We start from the raw sequence: 21,959 nt of genomic DNA on the forward strand, positions 1-21,959 counted from the left end.
TTGTTCCTGAAGTTAAGGTTTTAGCTTTTGAGTATGATGAGTATGACTGAGTATTATGTTAGCTGTGTGTTTATCATATATGTTGAGATATGATCCCTCTATTCCCACTTTCTTAAGAGTTTTTAATCATAAATTGCTGCTGGAATTTGTCAAATGCTTTTTCTGCATCTATTGGTATGACCATATTTTTATTTTTCATTTTGTTAATGTGGTATATCACAATAATTGATTTGCAGATGTTGAACCAACCTTGCATACCAGGAATGACTCCCACTTGATCATGGTGTATGATCTTTTTAATGTATTGTTGAATTCTGTTCGCCAATATTTTGTTGAGGGTTTTTGCATCTATGTTCATTAGGGATACTGGCCTGCAGTTTTTCTTTGTTTTGTTTCATTTGTTTTGTTTTTTTTTGCAATGTTTTTGTCTGATTTTGGGATCAGGGTGATAGTGGCCTTGTAAAAAGTGTTTGGAAGCCTTCCCTCCTTCTGAATTTTTTTGGAATAGTTTGAGGAGAATAGGTGATAATTCTTTTTTGAATGTTTTGTGAAATTCACCTGTAAAGCCATCTGGTCCAGGGCTTTTGTTTTTTTGGAGCTTGTTGATTACTGGTTCAATTTCCCTAGTAGCAATCAGGCTATTCATGTTGTCCGTTTCTTCTTGAGTTAGCCTTAGAAGGTTGTATGCTTCTAGAAAATTACCCATTTCTTCCAGATTGTTTAATTTGTTGGCGTATAGTTGCTCATACTATTTTCTTAAATTTTTTTTGTATTTCTGTGGTGTCTGTTGTTACTCCCCCTCTTTTATTTCTGATTTTATTAACTTGGCTTCTTTCTTTCTTTTCTTTTTTTTTTTTTTTTTGATGAATCTGGCTAAAGGTTTGTCGATTTTGTTTACCTTCTCGAAAAACCAGCTTTTAGTTACATTGATCTTTTGTATTTTTTTTTTTTTTGGGGTCTCTATTTCATTTATTTCCACTCTGATCTTTATTATTTCCTTCCTTGTACTCCCTTTGGGTTTATTTTGCTGTTCTTTTTCCAGATCCTTTAAGTGTGATGATAAATTGTTGATTTGTGATTTTTCTTGTTTCTTTAGGTAGGCCTGCATTGCCATGAACTTCCTTCTTAAGACTGCTTTCACTGCAGCCCTTAGATTTTGGGTCATTGTGTTTTCATTTTCATTTGTCTTGAGATATCTTTTGATTTCTTCCTTGATCTCATTATTGACCCATTCATTAATTAGTAATGAGTTATTCAGCCTCTATGTATTTATGTGTCTTCCAGTTTTTTTCTTGTAATTGATATCTAATTTCATAGTACTGTAGTCAGAGAAGACATTTGATATTTCAACTTTCTTAAATTTATTGAGACTTGTTTTGTGGCCTAACATGTGGTCTATCTTGGAATATTTTCCATGTGCACTTGAGAAGACTGTGTATTCTGCAGTTTTGGTGTGAAATGCTCTAAAAATATCGAATAAATCCAACTGGTCCAATGTGTCATTTAAGGCCGCTGTTTCCATATTTATTTTCCATCTGGAGGACCAGTCTCTTGTTGTCAGTGGTGTGTTGAAATTCCCTATTATGATAATGTTACTGTTGATGTCTGTCTTTATGTCAACCAATATGTGTTTTATATATTTAGGTGCTCCTATGTTGGGTGCATAGTTGTTTACTAGGGTTATGTCCTCTTGTTGGATCAATCCCTTTATTATTATGTAGTGTCCATCTTGTCTTTTAATATATCCTTCATTTTAAAGTCTATTATGTCAGATACAAGTATTGCTACTCCAGTTTTTTTCTCATCAGATTTAGCTCTCCTTTGAATATTCATTGTTCACGAAAAGTGATTTATAAAACCTCCAAAGATTAGTTTCACTACAAAAAGGAACAGACTTTCTGGGGTCTGAAGGGATTTGTACTTGAAGATACTCCAGTCAGCAGGGGGGTCATGTTGAGCATTCTGTAGACAGAATTGTTTCAAATCTGCAGTTGCCTGGGAACCTTCACACAGGTGAGCCCAGCTTCCAGCCACAGCTGTTGAACCACTTTCTTCATAGCGATGATGCTGGAGGAACCAGACATGGCACACGTGAGAGCCTGGCAGGTTGGTCGGTTGTGGGACGGTGGGTTCTGGGTCTGCAGGGCCAAACGGCGGGGCTTAAGCGGTTCTTGTTTAAAATTTCAATTTCTTTAGTATTCATTTTGTTCATTGATTTTATTTCTGAGTTCATTAATCTGCTTGAGTTTTCTCGCAATTCACTGAGTTTTTTCATAACTGCAATATTGAATTGGTTATTTAAGTCACATATTTCTATTTCTTTAAGGTTGTTTTGTGGAGATTTTTCATTTTTTTTTCTGTGCTACCTTGTTACCTTGGTTGTTCATGATATTTGATGGATTATTTCTCTGCCTAGGAATCTATAGTAGTGAATTCTGCTTGATAAGAAGACATCTTTCTTTTGTTTTCCAGTAGGTGGTGCTGTAGCGTTTTATTTTCTCTTGCTCTGGCTGGTTTTTCCCATCTCTGCTGGGTGGTGAGAGATGACTTGTATTCCCTGGAGAGGTATCACCTCTGTGACCATGGTACTTCAGTCTCAAGCACCACCCCCATGGGAAAGTGTGATGGGTGATGGGGTTCTAAGACCCTAACACCCCAGTACTGCCCCTGTATCCACATGCAGTGCTGTGCTGAGCTGTCCCAGGTGGCCCTACTGGACTCAGCCACAAAGGGTAGGGTTGGGTGGGGTGGGCTGGGAGAGGCTGCTGTTGTGTTTGTGGCTTTGTTCTTTTCCCATTAACAGCGACTCCCAGACCTCAGCTGTGTTGCCTCTGTATCTCCACCCTTGTCACAGGGTTTAGGTGCAGTGTGTCTGCTGCTCAGGAACACTCTCTCCAGTTCTCGGGGTTGTAGGTATTCTGCTTTGTGACCCAGCATTCACTGGTAGTTTTTCTGAGGCTTCCTGCTAGATCTTGTAGAGTGCAGGGAAGTGAGATTTGGAGGGAGCGGTGACTCACAAGGTTCTGTTGCTGTTTTCTGCCTGGAAATGGTGGCTGCTAGAATACAACTGTTGTACTTCTGTAATTCGTCTCTGCCCTGATCACTGGGTTCAGCCATATTATATGTTGATCACTCAGGCAGGAATGTTTGGGGCCACCAAGAGTACACCTGCAGCCTGAATCCTCCTCTCCCCCAAGACTGCAGTGAGCTGTGGGCTATATCCACAGCACCATTCCTGCACTTCTCCCTTCCCTCCTCCCGTTTGCCCTTATTTGCCCACCTTCAGATGTTTGGATGCACGGATTTCTCAGACATGTTTGCGCAGGGAATCCTCTGTTGAATTATAGCTGTTTAACTTGTTGGAATTTCAAAGGGAGAGATCAAAGGGACTCCTCACACCATCATGCTTCTGCCATCACTCTCTAGCATCTCTTAAACCTTCATTAGCAGTAGTATCATATACTTACTCCCAAATATAAGATGATGGCCACAAGCTGCATGCAAAATGCTAATGCTGGCATTCACTCTATGGACAACTAACCTTAATGGGTTTTACTATGACTTCAGCTTACCTATACACTGGCCAAATTGGGTATCTTATTTCTGGGCCATAGGTCACTTTTCCCCATGCTGAGACTTTTTTCATAATGTTCTTCCTACTTGCAAGGCACTCCATTATGTCTGCTTATCAGAATATTAGACTTCAAGGCCCACTGGGACACCACCCTCTCCATACTGCCTCTTGGATTCCTCCTATTCAGTACCATTTTCCTCTACACCATTTTAGAATCACTGCTTGAAACTCTTTTGGCACAGTATTATAGTACTCTGTAACTCTCCAGGCCCTCCCTATCCACTCAACATACTGGCTGGTAAGCAACTTATGAGTGTAGACCATGCCACATCTTGTAAAGACACATGGGAATAATGCTACAATTTGTTGGTGTAATTTGTTGGTTGTGATCTCTTCTGTCGTCTTTATAAAGCTTTAATTAACAATTCTAGTAAAGTCCTTTCTCTAGTCATTCAGTTGTTCCTTTTTTGAGGTGTGCTGGGGGCACTTGCTCAAACTCCACTCATGGTAAAAAGCCCCTTTTTCCTCCGATGACAATGTGCATTATCCAAGGTGTCATCAAAGTAGTTAATGGGAATCAATGGCTGAGTCAGTCATTACTGGGTATATAGGAAGTAGTGGGCTGCAAATAGACATTGCTATGCTTAAAGAAAAGGGAATCAATGTCTACTATAATGAATAGTCCTAGCCTATTCACAATTGCCCATGAAGGCATTAAGTACATGCATGGAAGTAAACTTAACTGGAAAAAATACCCAAGATGGTGGATTTCAAATAGAAATCAAGGAGCTTTTCACTACATAACACTATTTCCTGTTAGTTGGGTTAGAAAACCTCTCATTTCAAATCTTATACAAACAAAAACTGTCACTTGCTTTTACTTCAGAACAGATGTCCCACACAGTCCCTGGTTTTCTATGATTTGGCCACAGCAATAAAGAAACAAAACCCTTCAAGAAACCTAGCAAACACTGAAAGGAACTGAAACATGTTGGAAAACAGATATGAAGCAATACAAAATTGACATATACTCGAGAATAGTATGCAATTGTTATAAAATAAAGCAGTACACACACTGTGTGTACAGTGTTCTACCATTTATTTGAAGATTCTATAGGTTGTAATATTTATCAATGAACACTAGCAAAACTGCTCTCAGGGAAAGAGAATTTTCACTGCATAATCTATTCAAAAAACGTATTTTTAAAGAAACAAAAATCCAGAATAAAAATAATTTCCCAAGATTAAGAGCCTTATACTCTATCAGCATGTTTAAACTTAGTTTTTTCTGAGACGCTTCTCTCTAATGGATATTAAGAATGCAGGAAAAGAGCTCATGTACGTCCTTTATTGTGGGCAATTATAATTGCATTAAGCCTGTAATACTAAGAGGGTTAAATTGGCCTTTGCAAAGCAAAGTTACCAGGTTTCTGGTTTTTGTAGACTCTGGTGCTCAGAGGCAAGGAAGATCTTTGGCTTCATAATACAGTCTTCTTATAATACTAAAAAACCCCTAAAGGTAGGGTTCTCTGACATGTGGTTAAATTGTCTGGAAAGCAACAACTTAACCTCGAAGGATTAGGGACCTCTTAGCTTAAACTAACTTTCCTAGGTTTTACATGTGCGTATGTACACATACAATTTTTTTTAGTTTTCAAAATGTCTGGAGTAAAGCAGTTATTTTGTTTTACTCAGTGGCAGACAGTTGGTGACTAAAACAGAAATAAGAAAATAAAACAATGAAGCAAAAAAAAAAAAATTCTAAAATGAGACTGTCCACAAACTAGCTACTTAACAATATAAATTCACAGAATGACCACAACAAAAGGCTGTTCTTCCTCAGCATTCTAATGTTGACAATTAAAAACCTCTTTAGTAAACCTCGTTTTTCTCATTGATGGAGCGGAAAACTATGGGGAGCGTGTGCGGAGAAGAAAAGAGATGGCACCAGCAAAAATCAACAGACATTTTTATTAATAATGATTTCTTTTATTCTGTGCTTTTGTACAGAGAATTGTCAAATAATTATAAACTTACAGTAAACGTTTCTTTTTAATTAAGTAAAACTTCAATAGTATTCAATGTCAGATTAGAATTATACCAAAATTACCATATGCCAGCATATACAATCATCCTCCTGGTGGCTGGAAAACTGGCTTAAAGCCATGGAGGGTACATGGTGATGGGGGAAGGCCGTGCTTGGAGAAAGATGGGTCTTTTTAATCACCTTTGCTCCTGTTTTACTTCATTACCATTTTCCCCACTGTTCTTGAACACAGGAATCTGCTCACCATCCTTGAGCTCTAAGAAGACCTCTTCAAGGTGCCACCTGATAGAAACCAAAAGTATAGCCTCTAATCAAAGGAACACTGAGGCAAAAGACATGGTCAAAAATGAAAAAAATGGAAAAAAAAGCAGTTGTTTGGGACAATGTCTTACATTGTTTTAAACACTATCTTATGTTAGAACCGTGTTAACATAACGTTTAACATTTTATTCCAGGCTCTCATTACTTAACAGCATCACTGTCAAGGCAAGTTTAGCAACAAATGACTGATGGGCTAATTGAAGGGGTGTCAGGAAAGAAAAGGCGCAGCTTATTGTCCGTTTCCTAACGCACAGGGACCTTCCATTCTTGGCTGGAACCTGGCCAGCTCCTCAACTAATCCCAGGGTCTGGCGTCAGCAAGCCCTGGGGAGCCTGGGAGGGGTTGTCCATACCTAAGGGCTGCCTGCTCTTTTTGTCCTGGGGAATTAAAACACATCCTGGCTAAACAGCAAACATCTCTGAAAGAAGCTTCCCGTGGAGGAAATGAGTGAAGAGTGTGTTGAATGATTCTAGAACAGGAACTCATGCCTTTGTTTGTAAGGATTGAGGCAGTAGTGTTAGAAGCTGTAGTAGACCTACACCGTAACTGTAAAGTTCTTCAAATTCAGCAGTGTTAGGAGTGCACAATGCCATAGATTGCATTGGATAAAATGTCTGGACTAAGCTAAGAGCCAAAGAACTGGCTTGCTACCCAGGCCATGAAACTTTCCTAGCTTTGAAAAACTAATTCTTATCACTACAATCATATAACTACAAATAACAACGGGAATCAGGATTGTTTCTAGCAGAAGTTTCTCCCCCTGTTCCCCCATCCCACCCACTTTCCCATGCCTTTTTTTTTTTAAAAGGTTTTTGTTAAAAATAGACCTAGCATACAATATTGTATTATTTTCAGGTGTACACTATATTTATTCAACATTTATGTACCTAAAGAAATCGTCATAAGTAAGCAACCATCTGACACTGTACCACGCTATCACAATATTATTGACTATATTCCCTTAGCTGTACGTTACATCCTCGTGCCTTATTTGTTTTATTCCTGGACATTTGGAGCTCTTATTCTCCTTCACCTTTCCTTTTTTAAATTTTCAATTACAGTTGATATTCAATATTATTTTATATTAACTTCAAGTGTACAGCATAGTGGTTAGATATTTCTATAATCTAAGAAGTGATCCCCCTGACTAGTCTAGTGCCCACCTGGCATTATGTATAGTTATTACTGTATTTTTTTTAATTTTTTTTAAATTTATTGGGGTGACAATTGTTAGTAAAATTACATAGATTTCAGGTGTTATTACTATATTATTGACCACATTCTCTATGCTTTAGTTCACATCTCCATGACTGTTTTGTAACTACCAACTTGTAGTTCTTAATCCCTTCCTTTTTAACCATGTCCCCCAACTTCCCTCCCAGCTATCACCTCGATAAATCTAGTGCCCATCTGACACCACAGTTATTACAATATTGACTATATTCCTTGTGTTCTACCCTACATCTCCATGACTATTTGTAACAACCAATATGTACTTCTTAATCCCTTCTCATTTTTTCACCCACCCCCAACCCTGCTTCCATCTGGCAACCATCAAAATGTTCTCTGTACCTGTGAGACTGCTTCTGTTTTATTTACTTTGTGCTTTAGATTCCACATATAAGCGAAATCACATTGTATCTGTCTTTCTCTGTCTGACTCAGCAGATACTCAGGGTACACTCCACTCAGCACCACACCCTCCAGGTCTATCCATCCATGCAGCTGCAGAAGGCAAGAACCCATTCCCTTCCCTGGCTGAGCCGTAATACCTCTTAAAGGGGGCATCTCTGGATGAGCTGGCATAGAGATGGCCCTCTGACTTGGATCCAGAGACAGGAATCTTCAACTGGGGGTGTAAAGAGAAATATAATTGGATATGTTGCTGTCCTTTCAAGAAATGACAAAACAATGCTTTCTAGAGCTAACCCTATAAAATCCAGTGATTTTCAACAGAATCTGGTTGTTTCCTAACTTAAGCATACCTGGAGAATTCACCTGGTTTTCTATCTGGCTTCTTCCAAATGTCCTACCTCTTTTTGGATGATTTGGTGAGGTCAAGGGCCACCCTCTTATTTTGTAAGGAGACCTTCTATGCCAAACTCAATCCTCTGAATCTTTGCAATGATTGTTTAAAAATCCACAGTTAAAAAAGAACAAACTACTGATACATACAACAACATAGATGAATATCAAGAACATGTTGACTGAAAGAGCCTTAGAGTATATAATCCCTGATTCCATGTTTTAGAACAGGCTAAACTTCACTGGAAAAAAAATATCAAGAAAAGTGACTGCCTCTGGCGGGGCTGACCTGGGAAGAGCATGAGGCAACTGCTGCGTGATGGGAGTAGTCTACATTTAGATAGGGGCTTGAGGTATATGTATTTGTTAAAATTTATGACTTAGGACACTTAGACACTTACCTTTCACAAAATGTAAATTTTACCTCAGAAAAGGGAACTAAAACAAATATTAAACTCTAGTTAATGATATACATGCGTACGTGTTTAAATGTAAAGCATACAGATGTTTGAAAATAATGGGTTCATGGAGAAAGATATGGCTAGATGAACAGGTATGGGGTAAAGCAAACAGAACAAAATATTAATTGTAGAATCCAGGTAGCAGCTATATGGGTTCCAAGCACACATTCTTTTATTGTTTTCTGTAAGTTTGAAACTTTTCATAATACAAGGTGTGTTCAAACAATACAATGAATGTTTAAATTTAAAAAACTTTTATTATGGAAAAAGACACATTGCCATTAATCCCCCTCAAAATACTCTCCCTTGCTTCGAACACACTTATACCATGTTCTTGCCACTTTCTGAAGCAGTTCTGGAAGTCCTCTTTCGTGGGTGTCTTTAATTGCACTGTTGTGGCTGCCTCAGTGTCTTGAATCGATTCAAAACATTTACCTTTCATGGTCATTTTGACTTTGGGGAAGAGCCAGAAGTTGCACGGTGCCAGATCCAGTGAATATGGTGGATGAGGACACACCGTAATGTTTTTATTTGACAGGAATTGCCGTACCAGAAGTGATGTGTGACACGGAGTCTTTCCACTGTGATAAAAAAATACAGTGAATGCTGCTGCCGAGTGCCATCCAACGGAAAGGCAGGGATCTTCAATATGGGAAGTGGCGCGTCAAACCTTAGTAACAGTGTGTGACAAGTTTTAACTTCTTCAGTGCAATCAGTCGGGTGTGATCTACCGTTGAGAGAAGGTGTGTTTTAAAGTGTGCCATAAATCATCCTCCATCATGACAGTGTTCCATGTCATACATCGCTTCTGTTACAGCAATTTCTGTCAAATAAAAACAGTACAGTGTATCCTCATCCACCTTATTCACTGGATCTGGCACCGTGAGACTTCTGGCTCTTCCCCAAAGTCAAAATGACCATGAAAGGTAAATGTTTTGAATCAATTCAGGACACTGAGGCAGCCACGACAGCGCAACTAAAGACACTCATGAAAGAGGACTTCCAGAACTGCTTCAGAAAGTGGCAAGAACGATGGGATAAGTGTGTTCGAAGCAAGGGAGAGTATTTTGAGGGGGATTAATGGCAATGTGTCTTTTACTCTAATAATTTTTTTTATTTAATCATTCACATTTTTTGAGCACACCTTATAAAACAGAAAAAAAGGACAAAAAGAAAAAAAAGTCCACTGTTTAAAAGGGGTAACTATTACCAAGAAAATGGTACATACTTTGACGTGGAGTATAAAGAACAGGACTTAAGGAAGTATGTGAACTCTCCCTTGAGACAGACAAGGAGCTCTTGGTTGGTTAATTGTCTCCAGTCCCCACAGGCTGGGCTCACACCACAGAGGTGGTGCTGCCTGGATGCTGCCATGCCCTGAGCCTGGGGAAACAGCCTCGGAACCTCAGATGGAGCTGGTAGGTGTTTGCTAATGCTCCTATTTAGAAAAATATTGAATGCAATATTTTTGGTTTCTCAGTGAAAACTAAAGACAGTGTGAAACTTGTGAAGGGAACACAATATGGTACCAAGAAAGCCTGTCATCAGTCACCTCCCAAGGTGATGGGCAAAGATACTTTCCTGGGCTAAGAGATGGTGTATCTCATCCACTCCAAATTACCACCAAAAGAAAGAACTGCTTTGGTACACACACATTTGTATTTTCCAAAATTATCTCTCTCTTTCATTTATTTAAACATACTTTTAAAAAGACACAGGCTTTGGGATGGTGGCTCCATACTCCAAGTGGACAAGCAGTCACCTAGTCACACTAAAGCAATTCTTCAGGATTCTACTTTTGGAATCAAACTATAGCTCTTCTCAAGGGGTTATAAAATTAGGCAACAGAGCACACATTGAGCATCTCTGCATGCAAAAAAAGAAAAAAGCAAGAAAAGGGCAGAAGAAAAAAGTAGGATTTTGAAGAAGAGCAAATACAGAGGGATCAGTGTCTGAACTTTGGGCAGCTGTGCCTGCATGGGTATTTGAAGCACTTTACAGACTGGTTTTTTCACTGCCCAGACCTTACCCTTCCCTTTTCTCCTCTGGGTTCCCTCTCTCACTTAATGGCATCATTGTCTCTCCACTTAACCCAGGATGGACATTAGAGCATCAGCTCTGACCGCCCCCCTCCTACCATAAAGCTGTTCCAAGTCCTATCACCTGGCCACAGTAGCTTTCCTCTCTATCTCTCCTTTCTTTAGGCCACAGCTCTGGTGCACACTCTTACCACTGTACACTGTGTGGCTACACTGCTCTCCTAAAAGCTTCCAGTCCCTGGGTATTCCCAATCTGAACGAATTTACCTTCTTTAAAACCAGATCAAAAATTTTTATCAGAATACTTGAGCACAAATTGCTTTTGCAATTAGAAAAGAAAAAAACAATAAAACTATTTCCTGAAAAATAGTAACAACAATAACAATAAACAAACTAGGTCAGGTCACCTCACTCTTACCATCAAAATAATCCAGGGCTTCTGTTGGCCAGAATCAAGTGCACACACCTCATGATGAGGTTGCAGCCCTCTACTTGCCGCCAGCCTGTCCTACCTGACCACAACCTCCCTTGGAAGCCTAAACCTGCAGAGGTCACACTAGTAGGGAGCAGTGAGCTGCCTTCCTACATGCCCCGTTTCTCTGTCTGGCACTCCTTTTCTTAACAATATCCCAGCCCACTAACCACTCCCTCCTGCGCCTATACTCTAGTATTTGCTTCACCCTGTCTCATTCTGCAGTTTCACACTATAAACGCCCTGAAAGCCTTCTGTATCTCTGTATCCCCTACACAACTTAGAGTCATTACTCTAATTCAGATGTATTCAACACATACTTGGTAAACAGAAGAAAAAATACATTTTATATTCAGGTGAGTTTTACCAGCTGAACTATAAAAGAAGATAAGATACAGCTGAAAAAATAGAGTGGCAGTCCATGCAATCAATGTAAATAAATAAGCTTCAAAACTAAAATTTTTAAGAGTTGTTTACATTTGAATGAGAGTTAACTGGCTATAGGTATATTTCAAGTTCAAAATTGAAGTCAGTGGTGGCAAACGACCACTGATCATTCACTTCTGTATCAGTCCAAGGAGACTTGAGCACAAACACTATATTCCCTGCCACATCAATTCTCCAGAAAGGAAGAAAAATATATGAAAATAAATTAATCAATAATGTTTTTTCAAAAGGTCCTAAGTAATCCCTAGTGGCAGTTTTATATAGTGGTTTTTCCCATCCCAAATCCTTCCTCCAGCTTCCTCCAAAACGTTCTACCAATTATGGCAGCCCTTCAAGCCCCTGCACTAGGCACCGGCCCACCGTTCGCTGGGGGAGCACATTACCTGGGCATTGGCAATGTCCACAAAGTTGTACTTGTCAGTGAGTTGAAGATGGTGAATGTTGAGAGGGGTGCCCAGAGCTTCCAGGGCCTCTGGGTGGCTATGCAGCTGTTCCAATGCCAACTGGTAATAGGAAGCCCTGGAAAAAGTTTCTAAGTGGAAAAGACAGTTGTTATATTTTGTTCTTTATTGAGCTTGGTCAGGTAGACTCTCTGTAGAAAGTTAAATGACATAATTCATGTACATCACAGGAACACATACAAATCTGAAATTTATGGATAGAAGAATGAGGGCCTGGGAAGAAGGGGAGGACCCGGCCAGACCCACAGACCAGCCCGAGCAGCTCCCCACAGGGCCCGTGCGTCTTTACATCCGAGCACCCCTCACCGCCCTTAGGGACACAGCTTTGCTTTCCTTCCTGCGTTTCTCCATTTCCCACCCTTCTCTTCTCTCGTACTGAGTCCTGCCCCTGAGCGCCATCCAGCCTGAGCTGGTTCCCAGGCGTGTGAATTTACTGATACTTGATTATCACTGCCATTTAGAAGCGCAGATTTAACTAAAAGAAGCTGTATGACACTTTCTTAGATTTGCAGAGCTTTACAGCAGCTCCGCTGTGTGTGTGTCCCCTCACTGTACTTTTCCATTCTAGGGCCTATCCTTCGAGGAGGACCCACTGCAGCCACCCTTGGAGCTGGCCATGCAGCAGGTCTCGAGTGTGGCCAGGTCGGCCCAGGAGAAGGTGAGCTGGGGTGTGGTCACCTGTGATGGGCCTTTCCTTACCGAGGAAGCAAATTTAATGCTGCTGGGAGGGGGAATTGATTCTGCCTTAGAATTATTGAAAATGCAGACACCTTACATAAAAAAGAAATCTGGTCCATGAACTGGTAAATAGATAAAAGGTGGTATACCCATTAAAAAAAAAAAAAAGAATTAGGGACTATCTAAACTCTCCATTGTTAGAGACTCCAAATCAAAGTCTACAAGTCAGGATCAGAGGGGATGTGGCAGATGACCTTGGGCAAAACAGTTGACCTTTCTGTGCCTCAACTTCTTCATCTCTCATTTCCTTACTTCATTTACCACTTCATTTCTTCATCTAAGGGGTTTGATCAGATCTTCTCTAATGTTCCTTTTGGTTCTAAAGTCCTAGGATATCATGATTTGCTCAAAGTGACACAGCTAGTTCAAGGCAGAGCTGGGGCCAGAATCTATGACTAGACTTCTAACCATTATTTCTCTCACTAAGATGAAGGTCCTGATAAACCAGCATAAAATAGACTAGACCACAATATCAACAACAACAAAACCCTCAGGCCAAGAAGTAGGACATGAAACTGCTAATTGTTGCAGTTACAGATGTAGCTAACATTTCATGTAGATAAACTGCTCAGCCTCAGGCATCCTTCGTGGCCCAGCGTCCACTAGGAACCCCAGGCAGCATCTCCCCGAAGGTGTACAGTACATGCTGCCCTAGGAGAGAGCAAAAGTAGGCTTCCCAAGGAAGATTTTATTTGGCAACAGGAAAGCGCTTCCCTCCTATAGCCCAACCATAGTAACAGAAGAGAAAAGCACCGTGAGCTGGAAGAGGCCGAGAAGTCCCCTCCTGTGCTGCTTCCCAGGGGTGGGACTGCAGGGGGTGCTGTGGGCTGAGCACGGTGCCAGCCATGATAGGACAAGGAGAAGCCCGTGCTATGCCCAGGCACTTAACCTCTACTGACTGATTTACGTGGCTAGACCATGTTCTCAATATCGCACAGGTTGTGAGATTTATTTAATTTTCACAATCTCATGCATAAGCACTTATCCCTCATCACACACATAGCAGGCCCAGGAAGGTGAGGGACTCCTCCACAAGGTCACACAGCTAGTCAAGAGCTGGAGCTGAACTGAACCAGTTGGCTGCAGATCCCGACTAAGCTTGTCGCTATCAGCTGACTCCAGCCTCCTAAAGGGGAAGCCCATCAGACCCTGTAATATGCACCATTTCCTGTCTGTCCTGCCTCTCTCCCTTTGACAGAAGGGAGAGGAGCCTGAGTTATTCCAGTCTGAATTATTCCTGGGAATGCTTATCTCCGGCCACCTCTAGACTCAGGACCTCTGGGCCAACTGAAAGAAAGTGGGGAAGAATCAGGGGAGAGGACACTGTGCTGTTTGTCTGCTGGTGATTCTAACATCCCCACATGAAGTGAAAATGCTGCAGTCAGGGTGAGGGGCCAAGTTGGGAGGGCATGAAGAGCTTCAAAGAAAGTCATTCTAAAAAATGCTGCTACTTTGTAACCAGTAGCAATCAAATGACCTTAAATGTCTTGGCTGCTCACAATAATTGTGGCCTGTCTTTGCAAATTCAAATTTGAGTGTAGTTGGGCTGGAAGCCACATCTGTCAAGACTTTTCCATCCTAGACCCTGCTTTTATTTTCTGCTCTCACCAGAGTCCCGTGCTCAAGGTCACCTCCTTCATTAAATCAACATTAAAGATTGCAGGGCAAACAGGCTGAGGACACTTGAGAAATAGCCAGTTTTCCCCACCTGTGAACCCTCTGTTTTTTATATCATCTCAGAAATACTGGATCTCCTGTGTGTGCACTGGAGTGAAAGCCCATCTTGATTTTTGCAAGGCTTCTTATGCAAACACACTGTAGTCCTTTTATTTGCACTGTGGCTCCTAAAAAACTGGAATTATAAGATAAGCAGGAGGCTATAGGGAATGGAAAGGTACACTGGCTTCTAAAAATAGCCTTCTCCTCCTTTCCCTAATCTGCAGAAAGCATCTGAATTATTTCCTTTGATGGAGGAAAGGGGTAGGAGAGCTAGGACAAGGCCAGCCTCAGGAGGTTGGTTGCTGAGTACTTACTTTGTATGAGGTAATACACAAGGGCACAGCCCCCACTCGTCATACTGGTAAAAAGGACCAGTTTCCCCAGAGGCACTGGCATCCTGCTTCCTGGAGACTTAAAAACAAAAGATGGGAATTTATTGTTAGATTCAGGTGTGTGCAAAGAGCCTTGCCTGGATTGGGCCCCACAGGGAAAGGAGAGCTAGGGAGGAAGCCAGCAAGGAGGCAAGGCCACCTTTCCTCCCTTGTAGGCTTTCAAAACACCAGGAGTGGTTTTGGACCCAAAGCAGAAGTGCCCTTCTGAGGGTGGCCGCATCTGGGACCCAAGCTGTGGGGGTGATGGACAGAACCCAGCTTTGCAGCAAGTCCTGCTCGTCCAGGAAGCACAGCCACTTTGGGTCATGCCGGCTAATAAACAGGACACTTAGCCTTTTGTGGTAATAGCTTGTCTCGTGAGCCTTCAAATGGGTCTTAGTGGTCACTGGCTGCTTTCTTTCATATTTGTAAAAATGTTCTACACCCTGATCACAGTTTCTTCATTCAGACCTTCAGGCTGAATAAAAAGTGGAGAGGAGCCAGCTCCGTAAATTCAGAGCACCATACCCACTTCCACCTTCACTCCTGTCCCATGACGGTCGGAGCTGGGCTAGGAGCCGCAGGTAGGCCTTGATGATCCTCCTTCCTGGAAGCCACTTAACCACTGCTCACACCTGCTGGCCAAAAATACTAGGATACTGGCTTACGTCAGGGATCACAGTTCCAATGCCCACAGGGCTAGAAGCATCACCTAAATGAGAATAGACACTGAAAGGTGGGGAACACACGGCCCAGTAAAGGGGCAGCTTCAGCTCTGCTCCAGCTGACTGTGGCCAAGTGGCGCACGTCTGATGGTTCTTCCAATTTTTCAAAAGGCTTTTATGTAAATTGCCTGAATTGTAAATTTTGACAACCAATTAAAGAACAAACCTAATAAAATATATTTGTGAGTCAGATGCTTTCTGGAGGCTTCTCCACTGTGCTGTGGTCACCCACACTGCATCAGCATCCTCGCCCAGGTGAGAAAAATTCCTGTCTTTGCTGATATTTCTCCAAAAAGAAATGAGATTTTGAGATGTAAGTTCCAGGTTTAGATAAAAGAAGATGGTAAGTGTTTAAGTTCTCATTTGGATACTCAACCTTAGATTTTATGAGATTCTTTAGAAAACAGCCTTTGATGTGACCTAGCGGGGTCGGAGACAGCACAGTGAAGAGCTAGGTATGATGCTAGTTCCTCCACTGGCTGTATCTGTGAGTCAAGGTAAACACATGTACACCATCTGCTTCTCTGCCTTCTAGCATAGGCGAGTAGTAACAACTTTATACCTATTATTTCTGAAACCTGAAGGTAAATGAATCCAAAAAGAGGTCTGTTGGAGAAAGTTCCTCATGTGGATGTTCTTTCTGGGAAATGAAAATTAAACACACCCATGGACAGGGCTAAAGTTGACTAGTTCTATACAGAAATAACCTTGAATCCAGGTTTATGTACATAAAATGTTTTGGTCAACTTAGACAGGGTGAAGTTTTAAATCATCCTTGAATTATTTACTAATATACTGTTTTGTACAACTAAGAAAAGGTGGCTGAAACCCCAAATAAATGTGCTGCAACTCCTGTTAAGAGTTTCAGCTGATGCTGTACAGTATGCAAGAAATTTATCAAAGTTTAGTGTGATGTACATAATTAAAGTAATGTGATCTGGGAAAAGCCATTTAGTCTGATTGATAGGGCAGGTAGATAGAAATGAGCGGGGGAAAAAATGTAGTTCTGGTTAGAAAGCCCCTTGCTGCCGCCCCTACTTGGGTCAAGATTCCTGGCAGCTGCCCAGCAGGAGTCCAGGCTTCCACATACCCAAAAGGAATGTGTTTACTTATGCCCCTACACCAAAAAATAAAAATAAAATAAAAAGCGTGTATTTACTTACGCCTCTACACCCAAAAAATAAGGGTGTGTTTACTTATGCCCCTAACTCAAAGAAACGCATTGCTAAATGCCAGAGGACTAGGAAACTCAGGAGGAGAAAAAGAGGTAAGAGAAGGGAGAGGGGGAGGCAATTCTACCCACAGAAGTAAAAGCCCTAACGCAATGTAAGGAGAGGCTGTTTCCCTCTCTTGGGTCAGCCTGCTCCATCTCTTGGAATGTACTTTCTTTTACTAATAAACTTCTTGCTGTCTTATTGCTGCACAAAATTCTGTCTTTTGATTGAATTCATTCTTTCAAGAAGAACTGAGGTTCAACGTCATTTCCCGGTAACATAATAATGAAAACGGTCAGAGCATCTCCAAAGAATGCATGAGTCAGCTCTTGCTTAATCTGAAGGAGAGGTCAACAGGGTGGGGCAGCGAGCCTGAGTGCTGCAGAGCTTCCCACAAGGCTGTAGCTTCTCAAGCTAGCATGGGGCATAAGGGAAAACGACATCCTGAACAATGCTGAACACTCCACTCCATTCTTTTTGTGAAGTTACTACCACAAGCAAACACTAATGGCCTGGAGAAACCACAGCTGTTGAGGGAGTGACTCTCATCTAGTGTCTAACTTGAGGGTTTCTGGAAGGCTCTAATTGGGAACCTGGCCCCAGATCATTCATTACCTTTTGCCACTTTGTAGCCCAGCTTTCTTGAAAGTCATTAAAGGAAAGTTGTCCTGCAATTAAAGATTTCACAGTAAAAACACTTTTTCAAATCCAATTCTCTCCATCTAGTTTTATAGAGCCAAGGTTTATTACCAATCCAAGCTTTAGAACATGAACAAGAAGTTTAAACTCTAAAACAAGCCTTGTCTGTATGTCTGTAAAGGGACCTAGTTTTCCCCCTTTCTCTTCTGCCCTGTAAGGAAGAGAAAAACAAAGTTGCGGGTTTCCTGTGTGTATCTTTCTTTGCAGCAACTAGAAAACTGGTGTGTTGGGGGAGGGCACACAGTAGCAGGTGTGTGACCACAGTGCCCACCAAAACAAGATGCTATCAATATAAGCTGTACATCATGAATTAAAAAACAGCTTTTCAGGGTTAAAAAGAAATGTATACATACCCTTTAATATTGATAATAATAGTAAACATTTATATCTGTTACTATTAGGTATCTGGTATTATTCTAAATACTGTACACGTAATAGTGCATTTAATTCTCACTACAACCCCATGAAGTAGGAACAATTACTATTGATAGGGTAGGCAGACAGAAATGAGCAGGAGGAGAAATTTAGCCCCAGTTAGAAAGCCCCTTGCTGCAGCCCCTAGTTGGGTCAAGATCTCTTGCAGCTGCCCAAAAGGACTCCAGGCTTTCCATACCCCCAAAGGGATGTGTTTACTCATGCCCCTAAATCAAAGAAATGCATTGCTAAATGTCAGAGGACTAGGCACCTCAGGAGAGAAAACGATAAGAGAAGGGAGAGGGGGAGGCAGTTGTACCCACAGAAATGAAAGCTCTCTTGGAATGTAGAGAGGCTGCTTCCCTCTCTTGGGAAGCCTGCGCCATGTCTTGGAGTGTACTGTCTTTTACTCATACATTTCTCGCTGTTTTATTCTGCACAAAAGTCTGTCTGTTGACTGAATTCATTCCTTCAAGAAGACAAAGAGCCGAGGTTCAATGTCATTTACCGGTAACCCTATCATCTCCATTTTACAAATGAGTAAACTGAGGCACTGAGAGGTTACATAACATGCCTGAAGTCACACAAATAAGTGTCTAAGTGGTAGAACTGGGATTCAGACACAGGCTGTCTCCAGGGTCCGTACTCTCAACCACCATGGTACACTGGCTTTAAAGTACCCACTGATTTCATAAATACTGAAATGTGGGGGGAAAAAATGTCTCTCTAAATTACAATATATTCATTATGTTCAATGCAAAAGACCTTGTCAGGCATGCCTCCCCTGCTCTTTTTCCGGACAAGAACATGGCACACATTTGCACCTTTGTTCTTTCTTTTGCTTAAATGGCTGTGAGTGCCTGCTCTGGTCAGACAGACAGTGCTGAGGGGACTCCAATAGTTCACAGCAATCACAACTCAGGGTCATCAAGGGTAACTGTGCAGCTGGGAGGGCACGCCCCTAACAGGTGCCACTCATAGGTGAACAGCCCAGACTCACATGTTTAGGAAGACAGTGTTCCAACAATGGGAAGTTTGATAAAGCATCTTGCAGAGGGGTGGACGCCTTTTTGTAATTTGCACAAAGGCGCCCATAGGCACATAGCAGCCTGCTCAGCTGACCAGGGGTGTGTGTCAGGAGAGGAAGTGGTCAGCCCGGCCTGAAGGGCATTGGCAAAAGCGTAACAAAGGAAGGTAACTCTGAGCAGAGAAAGGAGCAGGAGTGGGAGAAGGGCTTCAGGTCAGAGCAAATGACAAGCCAAGGAGGTGGGGCTGGGATGCTCCAGAAGGTGGGGCTGGCATGGAGGCAAGCGCTGCTGCTAGGGACCGCCATCTACCCTGAGTCGCTGCGCTCTCTCTGCAGGTGAGGGTGAGGGTATGCAGCAGGAGGAGAACAACACAGCAGGACCCGCTGGAGACTTTTGTGACATATTAGCAAAGGCAAGAGCTGAGACCGAGGTAGTAAGAATGGGTCAAAAGGACAGTTTATTAAAATATTTAAGATAGTTCTTATTTATTTACTAATTTGTACAGCAACTTATTCCAAAAAGGATACATACATTAGAAGAAAAAAAAATACATGGATGAGGAAATAAAGACAAATGGAAAATAATTTTAAGAGAAATACAGCTGGCGTAAAGTAAGAGCACAAAATTAAAGACTCTCACGCACTACACATTTCTTTAAGATGGCCACAGATCTGACACTGAGCTTCCTCTTTGCTGAGCAGAAAGGGGAGACTGAGCAGCCAAAAGGGCACAATGTCCGTGGGATAACGCAAATCAGCAGCACAGAAGGAATCATTTCATAGTAATACATGAAGCCTGACAAAGATCTCTTTCATGCATGCTTAGAAAGGGACTCTCTGATTTGGCTGGTGTTGCAAACAACACCCCCAGTATTTTTAAGTTCACAACTTTCAAATGACTTTTTTAAAATAACATTCCATAATGAAAGCCAGAACCACACTCCAAGAAAAAACAATACACAGAATTTTACAAGTGGCCAAAACAGTGGAGACTTAGTGGGAAGCTCTGATGGGCTACCCTGATTCAAAGGAGAGATGGGGCAATTATGATCCACTGGTCTCCAGGGAGCTACTCCATGTGCCAAAGTGTGGTGACAGGTTTGGAACCTGGGTCACAAGACAGGGGGCTCAGCCCTTACCACTTTTTAACGAGCTTCAGTTTACCTGCCCCATCAGCGGTCTTTTGAAAAGTCCTCAGTAGGCCCCAACATCACAGAAAAACAAATCAGAAAGGCACTGCGGAAAACTAGAGCTTTTCGGCTATCTCCAGGAAGGCTACATTGTAGAACTAAGCTTTGACAATTGAAATTTTTTTTAATTTGATGTGAAAATCTGCAAAAAGCTTAAATTCAATTAGTCTACTATGCAGCCAGTTAGGGGAAGAGATTTTTTTTGCTTTACAGTTAACCAAGAGGAGAGGATTGCAACCCATTTTGAAAATTAAGGGGTTGGTATAGCTGCAGGAAGGTGGAAAAGGTATATCAAGTTCTCTCCAGAAACCAGTCCTAGCAGCTCTGCTCTGACACACAAAGGGTGACTTAGGCCTCCAAAAGCCAATGGCTTACAAACTTTTATTCAAAATACTGAATCCCTTTCTGGAGCCAATGTGCAATCTGTAAACCAGATGCCTACAGATCTGCTCCAGCTGACACAGGGTTGGCAGCCCCTCTGTTTGTCGCGCCTGAAGCCCCTGACCAGATGAAGGGGTTCTGCAGGAAGCATCACTAGGGGGGTGAACAGAAGCAGCCAGAGGGCTTGAACCACAGTCAGGATCCAACCAGGGCATGGTGGGAACAGTGTGGTGGCTCAATCTCAACTTCGGCTACATGACAGAATCATCTGAAAAGCTTTTTTTTAAAAAAAAAAACAAAAAACAATATATACACAGACACACACGAAAAAAAAAGAAAGAAGAGAAAAAAAAGCCCATGTCACACCCAGGTCCATTAAATTAAATTGAGGAATGGGATCTAGGCATTGGTGTTTTTTAGCCTCCTCAGGGGATCCTCATATGCAGCCAAACTTAGGAACCAGTGTCTGCCGGAACAAAGCATAGAAAAGACTGGTTATTTGATCCCTTAGGAGTTCCTGGGAAACAGAAACGGCTTTCCTCTATCCATGCCACACGCACCACCTACCCACCATATCTTGAAAGATTAAGAGTCTGTGGCAATAAATGAAACAGACGTCTTCCCATGATTCTGACAGTGGGCTACAGGCAGGCCACCCTACGGGGACAGGTCAGATGGTGGGAGCCTCAAGTAGAGATTTGCCAGTCTCCGTGATGAAATCCCTTAGTTTAATAACCGGTGAGCTCAGGAGATCCTCACAGCAAGATAATCATCCCAAAACCCAGCTGAGAAAGATGAACCAAACTACAGATAAAAGTCCTTGATTTTTAAGAGGCTGTTTTTCTCACACTGTGGTATTTCTGAAATTGGGCTGTGCCTTACATGCCGAGTCTATTTATTAAACTGATTCTTTTCTCTACACTACCACCGCCAAATTGTTAAAACCACAGTTGATCTTAATATGCTAGAAGCAGGCATTGCAGGCAGTTGAAATAGGAGCAAAGTCACAACCTGATCCTGAACCCAGGGGCCATGTGACCTTCCCAGCAGGCCTACCAACACCCGTGGCTCTTTTCTAGCTGAGCTTTGTGAGGCAGACCCACTCCAGACATCATCTAGCCACTCGCTTTATTTTCTCTGGGTGACATATGGCAGGCCTGGCTTGTCCCACATCTGAAAGACTCCTTGGGCCAGGCACAATGCAGGATATTTTATATGCACTAATACTATTTCTTATAATAACTATGAAAGGTAGATATTATTATTGCCTTTTTTGAGCTAGGAAAAAAATGCCTCAAGAAAAGTTGTGAAACTTGCTCCTGGTCAGCTATTCCACAGCAGAGCTATTACACTGCATCTGTCTGACCCCAGAGTCCATGGTCTTTCTACTGAGAGACAAAACCCATGTTACAGACCATGGATTTCAGAACAATTAGCTTCTCATACAGGTGGTATAAAATTAGCTTCTCATACAGAACAATTAGCTTCTCATACATGTTGTCCAAAAGCTACTTTAAAAGTTCGCATATGCTATCTGCAGGAAAATCACCACTATTCTGGGAAATAGTTTTAATCAATATATCCCCAAGTTACAATTTTAGGGGTCAAGACAAAACAAAGAGATATAAAAATCTA

General features: G+C 41.7%; 1 protein-coding gene and 1 pseudogene across 8 annotated transcripts in view; both read right to left on the reverse strand.

Moving 5' to 3' along the window:
- Positions 1 to 1,822: 1,822 nt before the first annotated feature.
- Positions 1,823 to 2,084, reverse strand: LOC117012524 (guanine nucleotide-binding protein G(I)/G(S)/G(O) subunit gamma-5-like; annotated as a pseudogene).
- Positions 2,085 to 5,547: 3,463 nt separating this feature from the next.
- The window catches only part of LOC117012360 (cytochrome c oxidase assembly factor 1 homolog), a 46,846-nt gene continuing 30,434 nt past the window's right edge, over positions 5,548 to 21,959 (reverse strand). For 4 of the 8 annotated variants that reach the window (XM_033088566.1, XM_033088559.1, XM_033088561.1 and 1 more), the window contains exons 2-6: positions 17,229 to 17,281; positions 14,618 to 14,714; positions 11,769 to 11,917; positions 7,714 to 7,790; positions 5,548 to 5,903 (exon numbers count right to left, since the gene is read on the reverse strand). In XM_033088566.1, the coding sequence (XP_032944457.1) occupies positions 5,798 to 5,903; positions 7,714 to 7,790; positions 11,769 to 11,917; positions 14,618 to 14,699 (414 nt within the window). In that variant the 5' untranslated portion in view covers positions 14,700 to 14,714; positions 17,229 to 17,281 and the 3' untranslated portion in view covers positions 5,548 to 5,797. Of the gene's footprint in view, positions 5,904 to 7,713; positions 7,791 to 11,768; positions 11,918 to 14,617; positions 14,715 to 15,202; positions 15,387 to 17,228; positions 17,282 to 21,959 lie in introns of all 8 variants that reach the window. The other 4 variants (XM_033088562.1, XM_033088565.1, XM_033088563.1 and 1 more) reach the window with 3 other exon arrangements.

This window comes from Rhinolophus ferrumequinum, chromosome 20 (genome assembly GCF_004115265.2).
Source record: "Rhinolophus ferrumequinum isolate MPI-CBG mRhiFer1 chromosome 20, mRhiFer1_v1.p, whole genome shotgun sequence".
NCBI lineage: Eukaryota > Metazoa > Chordata > Mammalia > Chiroptera > Rhinolophidae > Rhinolophus > Rhinolophus ferrumequinum.